This window comes from Rhizophagus irregularis, chromosome 24 (assembly GCF_026210795.1).
Source record: "Rhizophagus irregularis chromosome 24, complete sequence".
Lineage (NCBI taxonomy): Eukaryota > Fungi > Glomeromycota > Glomeromycetes > Glomerales > Glomeraceae > Rhizophagus > Rhizophagus irregularis.
In genome coordinates this window covers 2,630,835-2,649,027 of record NC_089452.1, presented here as the reverse complement: position 1 = coordinate 2,649,027, position 18,193 = coordinate 2,630,835, and the positions used below count along the sequence as shown (strand labels likewise).

Below are 18,193 nucleotides of genomic sequence, written 5' to 3'. Positions count from 1 at the left end.
TGATCATCATTAATGGAAAAGTGACGTCCAACGTTTTCCTGAGACGATAATTATGACGATTTATGATTGAATATGAAAAATTATGATACTGTAAATCGGTTAATAAAGCCAACAATCCACGAAAGTGATAATAATATTATTTGGTGACTCAATTCTTACAGAATAATTTTCTTATATAAATACGAATCTATAAAAAAAAAATATTTTTCCGTATTCGAAATTTCGAATAATATCTGATATCATATTTTATAATCAAGGAAATTAAAATCTTCCTATTAATTCGTAATTTTTTAATATCATCGAAATTTAACAAAATTAAAACATGACTGATAATACTGATTCTATTAATGTGATGACTGCTGATACAAAATCTGGTATCTCATATCTTTTATTAAATAATGGATCGAATGTATTTTAATTTATTTTAAATTATTTTTCGTGATAAAAATATATATATTTTTCTCTTAATATAATTGTACTCATAGATGAACTTAATTCTGGGAAGTGCAGTTGTGTGAATCAACGTCATATGATTAAAGAAAAATATGAAGAATATTATGGATACTACCAAACCTTCAAGGTGAATTTTAAATAAAACAAAGTTTTATTTTATTTATAATAGTTTGATATATATTAAATTTTTTGAAATTATAAAGGATAAAGTTGTAACTTTTATAAGAGAAAGCGTTGGTAGACAAAATATTACCGTCGATGATGAAAGCAAGAAATCTAGTAGCAATGTTACTTCTTCAAAATGATAAATTCTTAAAATGATATTTTTTTGGGCTGCCAAAAAAAAAATAAATAAATTAAAGAAAAAAAATATATTAAATAAAAGGTCTTATAACTATAACATATAATTCATATTATTTGCAATAACCGCATCGTATTGTACATTTTGCGCAACTGCGGCTACTGCGCCTAAATTTAATGGTCAAATGACGATGAAGGAAAAAATTTTTTTAATCGTAAAAAAAGAAAGTAAAGAAAAATAAAAATACTATTTATAGAGTTAAATAAACGCGTGCTAAACAAAATTCTTTAAAAACTTATGATCATTAAAATTGAATTACTACATGTGAAAATACTACATGTGAAAATACTAACGAATAACGATCAAATTTAAAATCGGAAAGAACTAATTTATTCAACAACCAGTAATTCAAATTCATAATACAAAATCATTTCACTATGAATTCCAATTTCACAATTTGAATCCATTATCACTTCTTCATAAATATATTGACAAAAAGTACTCTCTGAGCAACTGTAATATTATTACTTTTATTACTTTTATTAAAATCAACGATCCCAAAAAAATTTAAAGTTCAATTTCGATAACTTTCAAATATTCTTTCAAAGGCTTTTGTCGAATATTTCCATTTCCCACTTAATGATATTTTATCTAATTATTCTAGAGAAAAATTAGAAAAAATATCCAATAACTCATCCCCATTCATATTCAAACTTGAATCAAACTATTCAACACTATGGAAGATAAATTTCTACAATTATTGAGTAATAATGATTTTACATGAATAAAATCTTTTGGTCCACGATATGTTGTTAATTCTTCAACTTTTGGACAATGTTTAGCAATAGCTTTAATTAATATTCCAGCATTGTTAGCTTTCTTAATTAAAAGATCATTAGAAATTTTTATAATATTTCCTTTTATCTTTCCAATCAACATCGCCAATTATGATATTTCTTTTAAATTAAGAATTTGAAGATCTGGAAATTCTGAAATTGCGATTTTTTGTCGAATTATTTCATTATCTTCATCGTGAACATTATTTGAACCAATCTTCAGATTAATTAGTGACGTTATGATTGAAGGTATAATAATGCTAACTGAACTCAAAAGAAGTTTAGTTATCGTATCGTTTTTTTCTAATGCTTTGATTAATTCTTTACAATCAAATTTCCTATTATTATAAATTAATACTTCTTTTAAATTTCTTTCTGCATTAATTAAAGAATTTAATCTTTAGAATATTCACATATAATTAATATATTTAAAACTTTTGTAAATTTTTGCCATCTCATAAAGTGCGTCAGAATTTACAAAATCTGCCATAATAATTAAACTATGTAGTCTAGGAAAGTACCTTGAAGTCCTAGGAAAGAATGACAAAGGTTGTGAGTCATTCCATGATAATTCTTCGATATTTTTACATTGACTAACAAATAATTTATAAATTTTTTGTTTTAAAATATATCTTTTTTCATATATTTTCGTAATTTCTTCCGCATTATATTTATATACCATTAATGTCATACTTTCTACAATTTTCAGTACTTATAAATTTACAGAAACTGATATAATTAAATAATGAAGGTTTAAAAGAACTGTCAAGGGTAACTTGATGTTATTATCAGATAAAAGTTTTTTTGAGGATGATGGTAAATAAACTAAGTATCATGCTAAAAAACTTTTTTCTTGATTCTTCACCATGACGATACTGTGAATAATTTTTCCATAATATGGGAATTACTAATTGGCACCACTCTTTACTAACTAAAAGGCAAGAGTGTAAGGATTGCTTATCACCCTGTAGTTTATTGAAAATAAGTCTAAGACAATCTAAGTTAACATTAATCATTTTCTATAAAAAAATCGATGAAAAAGATATTTTTTTCTTTTTTTAAAAAAAAGGAAAAAGAAAAAGTAAGTCATTTTATATACCAATAAGTCGTACGAAACCCACAAGATTTATTTTATTTACACGGATAAATATAACAATAAAAGGCTTTTTTTTTTATTGAAAATACTGGCTTATAAATAATGCCGCAGATTATCGCAAATTTGTAATAAATTCTAATTTTTGATTTTTTTGATTGGTATTTAACCGTTTTCGGATCGATTGGATAAGGCCGTGTATAGCAGTATAACAATTTTTTTTTATCCTCGCCTATGGGAGTATGGGCGAAATTTTGACAATCATCACGTGGCTTAAACACGTGCAGAAATCTTATTGGTCATGAAATCAATTTTTTTAATTTGACTGGTTTCCGTTCACTTCGATAATAAAAAAAAATAATTTTTTTTTTTAATTTGGGAGAATGGACACGAAAGATAAAAACCTTTCACATAATTATTATTAACTGTCATTTAGTTTTCTGGAAAATTATCACTATCCAGTCTATCCATGCTTGTATATTTTGTTCTTTTAACATAATATTTACCAAAAATAATTTTACAAGTTGAGAGAATGGTCTGTTATAAAGTTATAAACTTATAATATGTTAGCTGGTCTCCTGATTTTCTTTTTATTTAAAAAGAGGTGGCATTTTTTTTTAAAAAAAAAAAATTTAAACAAAATGTCCTAATATAAATCACATTATTCAATTTATTAAAATTTTTCGCGAGAAAATTACGTTATCGCATAATAAAGCCGCATATTTTTTATTGGTTGAATGGTAACAACCGTAACATACTCCTAAAATACCCATACAAAATCAGCCGAGATTTGACAAACTACTATAAATAGTAAACCTTTAAATTACGATATAATCCATATAAAAATCGGTATACAAATTGAAAATTAGATATATTTAGAATTTACAATAAATTTTTGATGATTATGAATGTTATGCACCATAAAATCTATCGATAAAAAAAATTTATTCATAAATTGTCATAAATTGTCACAGATTGTATTCTTTAATTATGATTATTATTTTTTTTTAATTGAATCGACAATATTTTTCTAAATTAATTTACTTTCGACTTGAATTAAATAAATTACTAATCACTAGCGGAGAAAATCAAAATTTTGATTTTTATTAACTACAGTATATTATGGTCGCCTACGAAATAATTAATTTTTAGAAAATTAATTCGCAATTCGCGAGAAATGAAAAAGATTTTCGTCAAATTTACTAATAACCAGCGGGCATTTTACATATTTTTATACATATTTTATTTGTAATTAAGCAAAGCAGCTCCTAGCCCATATTATAATAATTTTAATTATAATATATAATTTGGCCACCACTGATTTCAAAGAATGAGTTCTTAATTGTTAAAAAAATACAATATGCCCAAATATGCTCCAGCCGATGATTTTAATAGTAAAATTTAACGAATATGTCTAATTTCGTAATTTCAGCTCTCATTTAAAATTTGCAATTTTGAAGATACCTTTATGATTTTTTAATGAGAGATATTCAGAAAGTCAAGAATTTGTTTGGTACTTTTAAAAGTTCGAAATTACAATAAAACTGTTCTCGCGAATTACGAATTAATGTTTCGATACTCTTGTGATTGTACTATTTATATTTTCATGTTAAAAATAAATCTTGATAATATTTGTTGGTAAAAAACCGAATTACACGATCGTTAAGGATTAGGTGTAAAAAAAAAAATAAATTCATAAAGTTCAAGAACAATTTATTAATATGATGAGTATTGAATCTGGGTAGCAATTTATGGAATTTGCTGTATTGCTGTAACCCACAAAAAAGTCATAAACCAAAAGAATAAAACAATGGTATAATCCTAATAGTATAAGGCGTAGTTGACATGAAGTATAAATAAAAAAAAATTTCAATAAGATAAATAAATTCGAATATATTTTGTAAACTTAAACAAATACTCGAGTATACTCGATTTTAATCATTGACTAAATCATAAGTAGAATCTTAATTTATATGTGAAACTCGATATATTAGATTTCTTGATATCAACGGATTTTGAAAACCTTATAAATAGAACGGACAAGGGATAACAACGCTTAATATTGAGGAGCATAACAAAATTAAAGTAATTATTTAATAAAATCTTAAAGTATACAAGAAGATTGAATAATATTTTTTTTTAAAAAAAAATAGTAAAAAGAAACTTAACGTATTTTTTATTCAAAGAATGCCAAAAATAAGGTAATAAATATTTTGGAATGGCACTATGTCTTTGGCCAGAATTACTGCTGTTTCACAATGAAACTAAAATTTAAAAAATAAAAAAAATTCTTGTTCTTGCTACGCGTGAAAAGAATGATAAAAGCATACTGTATAGAAATTTAATTTAAATATAATCTAAAACCCGCCTCACGTAAATGCTGTAAGGTCTACCATATTGAATTTTTTTTTAATAAAATAGAAACTAAGGACCAACTAAAGTTAATGAGGTTTAGTAATAGTCGTGTGATCATCGATCGTTTTGAGGAGCTTGGATCGGAGTAAAAATAGATGAGGTCTTGGCGTTTATTGGTCAAAGTTCTAACTTTTTGATGTCTTTAGGAGTATCTAAGTCCTCAATGCTGAACTCCATAGTTATGGTCGAAAGAGGCAAAAGGAATCTTGGGAGTGTCTAATAATTGTATTCTTGAATTTTGATAACATTAGTGGAGGGCCCCTCCTTCAAGGACTTTATCTGTTTCAAGCGGGGCGAGGAGATAAATGATGTTGCGAAGTCTGGCCAATGGATGGTATTACAACTTTTAGCGATCATTTCACCGTCAGTAATGAACTTGTTTAGATGTATGTTGACGTATGTTAAGTTTGTTTTAATCGAAATGATAAATGAGTTTTTAACCTAAATAAATTATTACATAATAGGTATTTACGCTTGATAAGATTTGAACAAATATTATTTTGGGTGAATGATATTTGATGGAGAATTGTGAACTTGCTAATAATGTAATTATCGATCCCGGTGGAGTTGTTGTTTAATAGTTTTTGAGTTGTATTGTTTTACGGGTGCAAGTTTTCAATTAGAATATACTTTACAAATAATGTAACGTCAGTCATGTATGTAATGCCTTACGGGAGGTTTATAGATGTTATTATTTACCTATTTGTCATAAGTCGACTGTAAGGCTTGTTCATGTTGTTTGTTTGTATCGAAGAGGTTTAGGTAAGTGGTTTGATATCTTGACGGTGGAAAATTTTTTGATGATTGCAACACCCTCAACGTGCGTGCCCAGATAACACGATTAGAATTGGAATACGAGAAATTAAACAAACATATATATATATATATAGAGTATATTAGGGATCGGAAAAGATTCGATTAAAATCGAAACTATCGAAAATCGATAAGAATCGATTTTAAATCAAATCTCGAATAAAAATCGAATCTACTTATTGTGGCGCAGTTTCGTTAATTTGACCGTAAATTATTATTTGTTCATAATAGTTAATTTTGGCCAAATTCATAATTCCGCCCGCAAATCACGTGACGGAACACAAACTTCCTAAAAAGGAAATTTTATCTCCCAATAAAATTCAAGTTGCTATGATGCTATCGCACAAGGTTGTACAAATACCCAAAAAAGGAAATTTGTTCGTCGATCACTGTAATTTTGTAATCACGTGATATGTGTTTAAACACACCTATTATAAATAGTATAAAAAAAAATCGGTATTTGCGAAACGATTAATCGCGATTAATCGATTTTAGAATCGATTCTAATAATGGGAATCGATTCCAATCCCTAGAGTATATAAGTTCTCGTGATACAAATATTTTTTCGAAAGATGTTGAACCATTTTCTACAATAGTAATACGCTCTAAAGTTCAATTTCTAATAAGGAAAAGATGAAAAGTATTTATTTTTATACGTTTGGTATTACTTTTGAAGTTTGAAAAAATAAGAAGTGTACTAATGCAGTATTTATTATTGGATTTTGATTTATACAAAAACAAGAAAGTGTGTCCTATTTTCGTTTGTATAGCTTTAAATGTAAAATTTGTCTAACTTGAAAAAGTAACTTTTACTCTAACCGAGCATAGTCACGTGAAATCAAACGATTACGTGGGTATGTAACACAGTCAACACGATTATAAATGAATGAATTTTTTTTTGTCCCAATTTAAAAAATTACAAACCCTTCTTTAGTGAAAATAACCCATGTCGCAACTTCCTGCTGATTGTTTAAATGAGATTATTGAATATTTAAAAGATGATAAAATTACTTTGTGTTCATGCTTATTAGTAAACCGACTTTGGTGTGAGACTTCAGTAAGAACTTTTTGGAGAGATAGTGGGAATTATAATATTCGACATTATAGAACTTTAATTGCTTGTCTACTAAATGAGTCAAAAAAAATTATATATGATAAAGGAATTGTTATTTCATCTCCAACTTTAAAACTTTCGATATTTAAATATGAAACGTTTTGTAAAATATTATCAATTAGTCGAGTCTATAAAAAATTGGAGAACTTCTTGAAGAAACTCGTCCAATTATTTTTAATCCTGGAATTGTCGATTACATACAAATAGTGGTACTAAATTGTTTATGATGCAGATCTCTTCATTAAAATACTTAGAATTATACTCATATCGAAAATACCAAAAATTATCCTTTATCCTGAAATAAAAGATTGCTTAAAAAATCTTTCAGAATTTCAATGTAGTTCAAATATTTCCCCCGAATTTTTTATCAATTATCTCAAATATGTTTCAATATATTATTTTTAAATATAAATATTGAAGATCATATTATTTCGAATGAATTTACAGATTTAATTTCTGCTCAGAAGAATTTAAAGTATTTTTGTTTGACACAACATCGAAAATATGAAGATAAAAATTTTACTTCCTCAATAACAAATAATCTAATTGGATTAAATCTTTATGATGTAAATTATATTTCATTATCATTTATCACCAATTTTCAAACTTACAAGTGCTTAGATTATTATTCAAATGTGAACAAGACTATGTAGATTTGATAAACTATCATACGCTAATTTTCCTCAATTACAAATTCTTAAAATTAGAAATATATGTTCAAAATGTAAGTCATTAATAAAATTCTTAGAAAACAATGGGAAAAGTTTAAAAGAATTTTATTTAAGCGAAGATCATGTTAGATGTCATAATTATAATTCACTAAATTTGGCTATAGCAAATTTCTGTCTTAATATTAGAAAACTTTTTGTTGGGTTTAAACATGATAATGAATTGGAATCATTAAAAACAGTTTTAAATAGTTGTCAATATTTAGAAACTATTAATGTACAGGATCATCTTTGAGCGAAAAGGAAGCATTGGAGGCAGTTGTTAAATATTCGCAAAATATTCATGAAATAATATTATATCATACATCTGATGTAATATCAAAATTACTTCAAGAGGAATTGGAGGCTTTTTTTGTAAGTTGGATAAACCGTATAACACAAAAATCACTTTCTTTGGCGATCGTTACAAATAATGATCATGATTGTATAATACATAGTTTAGATAAATGTGATAAAAATATGGAAATAATTAATGAATATATTAAATTAGGAGTCATTAAGAATTTTAAAATTGCAGAGTTTGATAATGGTGGATTTATTTTTTAGTATCGTATTTCTTAATTTTTAGATTTTCATGTATTCATTTTTCTTTGATAATAAAGTTCTCATTTATACTATTAAATTCTCATGTGTTTATTTATAAATTGGTTATATTAACCGTAGTCAAGAAGATTCAAGGTGCCAGCCTTGTATTTAAATTTGAATATTTTATTTTTATTTGTATTTTCAGCGTGAACAAAGTTACAGTACGCTAGAATCGAAAAAATAACTGCAAACCAAACCGCATAATGGCGGTGTCAACTTGGTTGCAAAAAAAGAAGCAACTGCCCGAATTGAGGTTAAAAAAGTAAAGAGAAAATAAAAAATAAAACAAAAACTATGATCAAATGTTATTAAAACATGAAATATCATAAAAAATAGTAGAAATGTTTATATCTTCAAACAATAAAGAATCTCTATGATTTTATCAAGCACCTGAATGTAAAAAATTACTAGAGGTCCATCTAATGTGGGTTTTCATATCTATATGGCAATTTTTGTCTATGATATGATGAATGTGATATATTATTGTTGACGTTACGTGAACGTGATCGGGATGCATTAGAATTTGATATTTGAGTATCGCGGTTATTCTTGAAGTAATAGTGATATCTTTTCTTCTTTTTGGTAATTCCGTCCTTGTGATAATTCCCATGATTTGAAAAGTTTAGTACGTTCCACCCAAGTTATTTGTGTAAGATCATGAATAAATTGTTTGGTGTATTCTATGAATAAAGGATCTCTCATTTTCCTATATAGTTATAGAATAGGCTACTAGTAGTTAATTCTGATTGTACTAAATTGTAGAAAAGGAGTATACATGGATGAGCGCTAATAGAAAGACTATTAGGGAAATTGGTGTCCTCCTTGAAATTGAAAAGTGGTGATGTATTGACACACCTTGGTATCTTTGTAGTACTATTTTGATATTGTTGTAGTGTTGGGGCATAAACCATAATATAAATAAGGTATTTGGTTTGGTTTCTAAGGTGAGCAAAATAAATATAATTTAATTAAAATGTATATATATAGTTGTGTTAATATATGGCGTTGAACAACAATGCATAATGTATTGAACTACACCCACATAAAATCATTGGCTAGTTTACATTCCATACATGGTATGGGTTGTGTTTGGATCTAACCGTAACCACTTGTGCGTTGTTGTATTCTGTGTAAAATGGAAGTTAGAGTAATCATTAAATTCCTGTACGAGGGTAATTAATTTTGTTTTGATAGAATCTTTGCAGGTAAGGGCGTGATTGATTTGTTGAATGGTAAGTTGGAGGTTGCGTGATGGAACTTCGGTGTGTGATAAGTTAATGGGTTGAACATGAATAGGAAATTTATTGTTAATAAAAGGAAATTTTCATAAGCTAAATGTCTAGGATTGAAGAAATTTTTGTGTGTGTTTGAAAATTAGTTTTATTGCTGATGACACATTTGGGTCGTAAATCTTGACATAAGTATTAAGGCTGTTGCCGTGATGTTAAAGAAGGATCATGTAGTAAGGTGTCAGAAGTGTTCTAAATTAGTGTATCTTGTGATAACGTTTTTCCAAAAATCACCATCTTCAGTTGATTGTTCCAGTGTAATGTCTATTCCCTAAATCCTGTTCCAATTTTAGGCGCTTTGTGCGTACGATTGATTATTGAGATTGAATCTTGATAGACGTCGATAATTGCTTAAGGTATAGTTGTTTTTAAATTACGAAATCACTTCAGTATTTTTCCTGTGAAGTTGTTTAAGTTGTTGCGTTTTACTCCTTCCCATGCCAATAAATATTGACCATCCAGCGTCGGTGGTAATTTGATCCATAAACATAATGTTTTTCTTTTCTAAAGATCTTAGGTCTTTGTTAGATAAATTGTCTATATAATCTCGTATAGGAGTATTGCCAGTTTGCCACCTATTAAGTTAGTATTAAATGTTAGGTCGATGATGAAGCAATATTGATTTATTAATGTGAGACTTTAGTAGTTAAATATGAAAGTTTGATAATGGTAGAAGAGTAATTGTTAATGTTTCGTAGGATAGCAGTATACCATAATTCATGTTGGAGAATATCTAATTTTTGTAATGTGATAGGACGTAATAAAGGGGTGTTGAATAGTGTTAAAAGTATGTTTAATAGTGATTTAACTTGAATCAATTTCCTGGAGAAACAATTGAATATTTTAGTGCCAATACTATTGAAGAATAAAGAAATTCTGAACATCAGTATCCAATAGAATTTCCTAACTCTTTCACTCTTCCCTCGTAAATTGTCATTAAAAGTAGAGTCTCCAATTATATTAGGGCTTCGTAATGGAACTAGATTAATTTGTCATTCCTTTCAAAATCGTGTTTTTAAAACAGAAATCATTTCTGGAAAACATACTGGATTTCATGCTTCTATTCCATGTATTACTCTATCATTTTCAAATTCCAATTTGCAATTTACTTTTAAACAGTGCCAATTTCCAGTTTAACTTGCATTTGCTATAACTATTAATTAATCTCAAGGACAAACATTAAATTAGGTTCAATTATATCTTCTAATTCCTGTATTTACACATAAGTTACCTGTTCAAGAGTAACATCAAAAAAAATTAAAAATCCTTATGATTAAACAGCAGTTAGATGAAGATAATGGAAATTTAATTAAATGTACTTGCAATGTTGTATATCCAGAGATTATTCAATAATAAAAATTTTATTATTCATATTATTACCCAAATACACTTTTTAAGCTGTATTAACTGACCGTTTATGTAATTGACAGGTGCATACTAGTTGTTATTAAAATGGTTGGAAGGTTTCTTTGAAAAACTTCCTTTCTTGTATTTTAAAAAGACAATGATATACAATTTCATATTATACAAATTTCTCAGTCTAATTATTGTATTAGATCTAATCAGTTTTTTTTCAACCTAAAATATTGTTAATATTACTGTAAATAAAATAAATATAAGTTTTATGATATTTCTTTTATATGCTACTGTACATTTAGTTTAGTTTAAAGTGCATTGTCTATTATTAAAGTTTGTTTAATAAAATGTAACAAATAGAAACTTTAATATTTATAAACTTTTTAGTGTTTTTTATTAATAAAATTATACATATTTATAAGTTATATAACTGGTAATTTCCACAACTAGTGAGTGTTAAAATTACTTTTTATTTTTTGAATTTAGGACAATAAAAAATATAAATTTTGCTCTAAATTCATTTTCTAGTTTATTTGCATATCATTCTTCTAGTAAATTAAACTGTGCAATAATGATCATTTCTAATATTTGCAGCAGTTCAAATGCTTTTTATCTGTTCCTATATTATATTTATGACAATTACTTAAATCAATTTGTCCTTTCCTTTTTCCATTTTCAGCAGATTTTAAATACCATTCAAATGCTTTTGTTTCATTTTTATCTGTTCCTATACCATTCAAATAACAATTACCTAAACTAAATTGCCCATTACTATTTCCATTTTCAGCAGATTTTAAATACCATTCAAATGCTTTTGTTTCATTTTTATCTATTCCTATACCATTCAAATAACAATTACCTAAACTATTTTGCCCTCTACTATTTCCATTTTCAGCAGATTTTAAATACCATTCAAATGCTTTTGTTTTATTTTTATTTGTTCCTATACCATTCAAATAACAATTACCTAGACCAGATTGTCCATAACTATTTCCATTTTCAGCAGATTTTAAATACCATTCAAATACTTTTGTTTTATTTATATCTGTTCCTATACCAAGTTTATAACAATTAGCTAAAATTAATTGTCCAAAACTATTTCCATTTTCAGCGGATTTTAGGTACCATTTAAATGCTTTTATTTCATTCTTATCTGTTCCTATACCCTTTTTATAATAATTACCTAAAATCAATTGTCCATAACTATTTCCTTTTTCAGCAGATTTTAAATACCATTCAAATGCTTTTGTTTCATTCTTATCTGTTCTTATACCATTCAAATAACAATAACCTAAACTAAGTTGTCCACCACTATCTCCATTTTCAGCAGATTTTAAAAACCATTCAAATGCTTTTGTTTCATTTTTATCTGTTCCTATACCATTCAAATAACAAATACCTAAATTAAACTGTCCTTTACCATTTCCATTTTCAGAAGATTTTGAGTACCATTCAAATGCTTTTGTATTATTTTTATCTGTTCCTATACCAAAATAATAACAAGTACCTAAACTATTTTGTCCATAACTATTTCCATTTATAGCAGATTTTAAATACCATTCAAATGCTTTTGTTTCATTTTTATCTGTTCCTATACCATATTTATAACAGCAACCTAAATTAAATTGTCCATAACCATTTCCATTTTCAGCAGATCTTAAATACCATTCAAATGCTTTTATTTGATTTTTATATGCTCCTGTACCATTCAAATTACACATATTAAAGTTGATTTGTGTATTTCCATTTTCAGTTGATATTAAATAGATTGTATTATTATAATTCTTATTATTTAGATTTGATGCTAAAATTATACTTATACATAAAAGATGCAATAAAATATATTTAATAATTTTGTTATTTGTAAGTATACTATTACTATAAGGATTTTTCATTAATGAAATTGAATTATTAGTATTCAAATTATTAAAATTATTTATCATATTTCTAAATTGTACTTTGCTATTGAATTGTAATTTACTGCTTTCAATCCAATTTGCTTCTTTTGATACATTTGAATCTAAAATTAAAAGTAAATTTAATAAAATATGTTAACAAATAATATATGAAAATATTATTTTACTTACCATTTGGTAAATCCAAATTTTCTATGTTACTATCGTGACAAGCAACTTCTGTTGATATAATTAAATTATTAGTATTATTCATATTACCAAGATACTGTTTTGTTACAACTTTAATTTGTTCATTATTAATTAATTGTGAATTTAATTGAACTAAAACCATATAAACTTCATCAATATCAGGTCTTTGATTTGGCTCTCCATTCCAACAGGTTTCATAAAGTTCTTTATATTTAATAGGTGTATCTTCAATTGATACTTCTCTTTTTCCTCTAATAATTTCTAAATTAATTCTAAGTACAGGAATTTTAGAAAAGGGAGGTGTACCACTTGAAATCTCCCAAAGCAACACACCTAAACTATAAATATCTGATTTCTTATTTCGTTTATAATTATTCTTTATATAGCATTGTGGATCAATATACGCAGGCATTCCTAAAAGTATGGAGTTAGATTTAATTTCTGTTAAATGTTTAGATAATCCAAAGTCTGCAATCATAAGACTACCGTTATTAACTAATATATTTTTAGCATGCTATAAAAATAAATGTCATTAATTATACTAAGTATAATAAATTTAGACAATATTGTAAAGTGAATTACCAAGTCTCGATGGATTATTTGTCTGGAATGCAAATACTTTAATCCACATGTAATATCTAATGCCATCTGAGATTTATCCTTCCAATGAAGTGAAAGAAAATCTTTTTCTAAATATTCTCTCAAATTTCCTTGATTTGCATATTGTAATATAATAATGTGATCATCATGTACTGGATCTGTAATAAAAGAATAGAAAAAAATATATGTATATGCAATAACCATTATTAAATAAATATTATGAATATCATTATTAAATAAATATAAACCTTTTGTGACTCCAAGAAATCGATTAATATTAGGGTGAACGTTAACTTGGTGTAAAAGTTTGAGCTATGTATCATAAAAAAAATTACATTATTCTTTGTTATATTTATTTTAAGTGTACTGTATTAATATTTAAATACCTCTTTAATAAAATTTTCCATTTGATTTTCATCAATTGCCAAGTTAATCAAGGGGCTTTTTAATGCAACCTTAATTCCACCATCTATCCAATTGGCACTTCTTACAATCCCAAATCCTCCTTTTGCAATATCTTCTATATCACTAAAGTTATTATATTCAAAATATTTGATAACTTCATCATTTACTTTCATATCAATCCATTCTTTTAATTTTGTCATCTTTAAGAAAATAGTAAAAAATTTTTTAATGTATTACCGAAAGGTTGCTTTTATATTTGAGAAACGCAATTCATAAATAATATAAATAATACACAACAGTACCCCCTGGTTTTATATGACGCATGAAATTTATTTATACAGTTTACAGTAGGATCGACATCGTGCATCCGCGCAAAAAAATATTATATTTAACGATCATGCATGTTGATCAAAATTTTGATACTATATAGTACAAAAAAAAAAATACTATAAATAGTTATCATATATTCATCTAAAAAAAAATTTTTGGATAAAATTTCTTAACTTTTTTTTAATTTTATAACGCATTTCTTTATTAAGGATAGATATCCAACTATAGAAATACCTAGAATCATGCGTGCATCACGATATGGCTCTATATATAACAAAACTTAATCTAACCTAAAAACAAAACCAAGAACAACAAAACAACAAAATAAAAAAGAAAAAAACAAACCCATTCCTAACCCTACTACTCTACTAACTATCTCTATCTCTAATACAGGAAGAACAGAATCACAAAAAACTAAACAAAGGAAACACTGACTAAATCTAGACAAAAGCACAAATGCAAACAAATCATATCCTAGCGTGTAGCCCGACCTTTTCACACGTCAAATCCCTGTAATCCCACCCGTAATACAAAACCAAAAAGTTAGTACAAACCAGAAACCATTGTTTCTCGAAAAAAATTTTTTTTCTTGCAAGGAGAATAAGGTTCCTATCACGGCACGTGATTTGCTGTGATATGGCCGATCCCTCCTCGGATAAATTTGTCGCCGCAATTTGTCCCACAGTAAATCACCTCATTTCCCTTCAATCCAATTGGTTCCTCATTGAATCTTCCATTACTGTTGTAATGCCGTAATATACCTAGTAAATTTATTAATTATAAGGCGCAGTATTATATTTAGTTAGTGTGTAAATTTTTAGTAGTTTAAAATTGTATGACGTTACAAATGTAACGTCCGGCCGAGATGACGTTAAGCTAAAGATCAGGTGATTTGAGTAATAATTTACGATTAGACTAATTAGACTAATTAAGGATTTGTGTATTTATTTATAGGTGAATATCATTTTGAATAGTGAGTCATAATTTAGAATTGAGGAACGAATGTACTAAAAGATATAAAAAGGGATATAATTTATTTGACCTTATGAAATTCAGTATACGAATTTGCTTTTCATTTTATTTATATTTAGTATTATTAAACCAAGCATATATTGTATTATTATTTATTTATTTTATGGCTAGTCAGGAGGACTACATTGAAGATCAAAAATTACAAGTATGCTATGAAAAATATGAGATACAATATAGAACTTCACCTCGGAGTAACGAACTATAGTTCAGAACAACAGGTCCTAACTAGTATTAAAATTGTAACTGTTTAGAGAGAAACCGACGCTAAACAGTAACGAACCTACAACCAAATTAAAAAAAACAAGGCCCGTATTTTTCTTTCGAACTAAGGTCGCCACCTGTAAATACTGTCAGAGGTGGAATGGTTAAAACTATTCTAATTGTTTTAAAAATTAACGAAACAATACATATTATATGTATAAAGTAAAAGAATCTAGAAATAGACAAGCTATACATAAAAAAAACTCCAAAAAAGAGCAAAGTTATAAAAACTAAAAAAAAACCACACTATTACATAATTGTTAAAAAAACTAAACTAAATCATAAGGTACACTTCGACGAACCAGCCACCGTGGAGTCTATGATGGATGAAAGGTCCTGGCGGGAACGCTTTTGTACCGCCAAACCATAATGTGAGGACAACTCATAAGACGTATTAACGTCTCGTTTATTAGGACGAAATTCGAGGTTTTTGGTATCCTCGGAAGTATATGGAGAATCGTAAGACCAAAATACGTCTGTAGAGCGAGCTTTATATCTTTTCTGGGGGTTCTTGACGTAACGCTGTGATGGCAAAAAATGAAGTTCCGAGCGAAAATTCCGTGAGAATTCTTGTATTTCCGCATTGATGCTCTTGAAAAACTTGATATTTTTAACCAAGCATATATTGTATTATTAATAAAGTATTATTTTGTTAAGCCTAAGGTGGCAACGTGACTTATCACGGGCTTAGCTAGGTCTTACACTGTTTTGTATTCCGTCCGCGTGCTAAATTTTTGCTGCGCCGTTCAGAAAATATTCGCGACGAAAAATTCCAAAAACCCAAAGAAACCGACGTATATCCAAGTTAGAAACCTCTAAGTGAACCCCGGAACAATATCAAACTGTTCGTTAAGGAGTGAATAAGCAGTTGGTCATGGTAAAATGCGTACTTTTCCTAAACACTTTTTGAACTCTTCCACCTTTTGTTCCGTCCTGAAATTTATGGGCATATGATCGGCGGAAAGAGTTCAGTACATAATTTATTTCTAAAATTTCTTTGCCATATTTACTAAATAATTTTAATATGTATATTAATAATGATGACAAAATATTTTTTTAAAAGAACCTTCACGCTCCAGGTTCAGGCAAGTTAACCTCTACATCCTTTATTAAAATTATCAAAATTGATATCATAAAATATCATTATTTTTTTTACTTAAATATGAACAAATAAATTGTATTTTGTTATAATGAAAACTTTTACAAGCTCGGAATAAGATTGGTGAAGCGGTTGATTTCCATGGGGTTCCATTGGTATAGTGAATGGTATAGTTCTTAAGTATTATGCTACTTCATAGCTTAGACTATAGAGTAAGCGACTTTTCAAATTATAAAATAAAAACTTGAACCTGTCATTTAAGTTTATGGTACAGAAGATTAAATAAAAAAAGTAAGTTACTAAATTAACGTTCTCATTTTTACTAAGTATTCTGGGAACTCGTCCTTTTTGACCATATATATGGGGCAATTAGGAAACATGTAGCGTATAGAGACCCTTGTGTGTAGTGTATGGTGATCTTTAGCTATGTACGTATGGTTGCACTGAGTGTACTGTACGTACATAGCTAAAGATCACCATACACTACACACAAGGGTCTCTATACGCTACATGTTTCCTAATTGCCCCGCTGGCCCTGTGCTACAATTTTTGCCGGTTCAACTGGTGGTTCTTCGTAAACATATGCTGCGCCACTGGATACATTTATATATACACATAACACATACATATGGTTAGTATACATACGTACAAAAAATATGTTTATCATGTCGTACAATCACAAAATCAACGTATAGTGCACATCACTATACACTACATACATAGGTGTCTATACATAACATCTTTTCTATATAATCTATATATGTTGCATTGAATCACACTTAATCCTTAGAACAATGCGCCACGCAATTTCGCGACATCTTTGAAAGTTACGTTGGGATACTGCTTAATAGGTTATATAATACGTGCAAAATGGTCACATTGGTTGAAAATAGCTATTATTTCATAGTTCCATTAATGGATTCCCATACATTAACAGGTAATCCGTTGCATTTATTGGGCGCACTAAAAAAAATAATAGACACATATTGCTCCTTTATTAAAACAATTTTAACACTGCAATAATTATTTTTTAACTTCAGTATTTAAATAAATTTGCATTAATTATTGTGATCTATTATTACGGTTACACCGACAGGACGTTTTACCTAAAATGTACTGTCACATTATTTAAATATGGCGCAATACTAGAGTAATCTTGGGTCAGATAGTAGTATTGAAGAAGGAGGAATTAAAGAAAATATATTAAGGGGAATATATTGTTTAGCAAGCGAGGTTTATTTTAATTCGTGATCCGTCTCCAAACCAGTGAATTCTACTAATGTATTTCGGAGAATTATTTTTACAGATTAATTAGCAGGAAATTTAGATAAGAGCAATAGATATAGCAGACAGGAAATGTGATATGAGCTTACGAAAT

The 18,193-nt window shown here is 27.5% G+C and overlaps 3 protein-coding genes across 3 annotated transcripts; 1 reads left to right on the top strand and 2 right to left on the bottom strand.

Annotated features, from left to right (window-relative positions):
* Window positions 1-322: 322 nt before the first annotated feature.
* On the top strand, window positions 323-758 carry OCT59_016269 (uncharacterized protein; the record flags this gene model as incomplete). The annotated part of the gene is made up of 3 exons (XM_066132364.1): window positions 323-374; window positions 486-580; window positions 657-758. 3 exons carry the CDS (start codon window positions 323-325, stop codon window positions 756-758), a joined length of 249 nt encoding a protein of 82 aa, XP_066003358.1.
* Window positions 759-1,699: 941 nt separating this feature from the next.
* On the bottom strand, window positions 1,700-2,281 carry OCT59_016268 (uncharacterized protein; the record flags this gene model as incomplete). The annotated part of the gene is made up of 2 exons (XM_025328216.2): window positions 1,700-1,988; window positions 2,112-2,281. 2 exons carry the CDS (start codon window positions 2,279-2,281, stop codon window positions 1,700-1,702), a joined length of 459 nt encoding a protein of 152 aa, XP_025167573.2.
* Window positions 2,282-11,564: 9,283 nt separating this feature from the next.
* On the bottom strand, window positions 11,565-14,293 carry OCT59_016267 (uncharacterized protein; the record flags this gene model as incomplete). The annotated part of the gene is made up of 5 exons (XM_025332764.2): window positions 11,565-13,003; window positions 13,071-13,602; window positions 13,671-13,846; window positions 13,937-14,000; window positions 14,075-14,293. 5 exons carry the CDS (start codon window positions 14,291-14,293, stop codon window positions 11,565-11,567), a joined length of 2,430 nt encoding a protein of 809 aa, XP_025167572.1.
* Window positions 14,294-18,193: the final 3,900 nt, after the last annotated feature.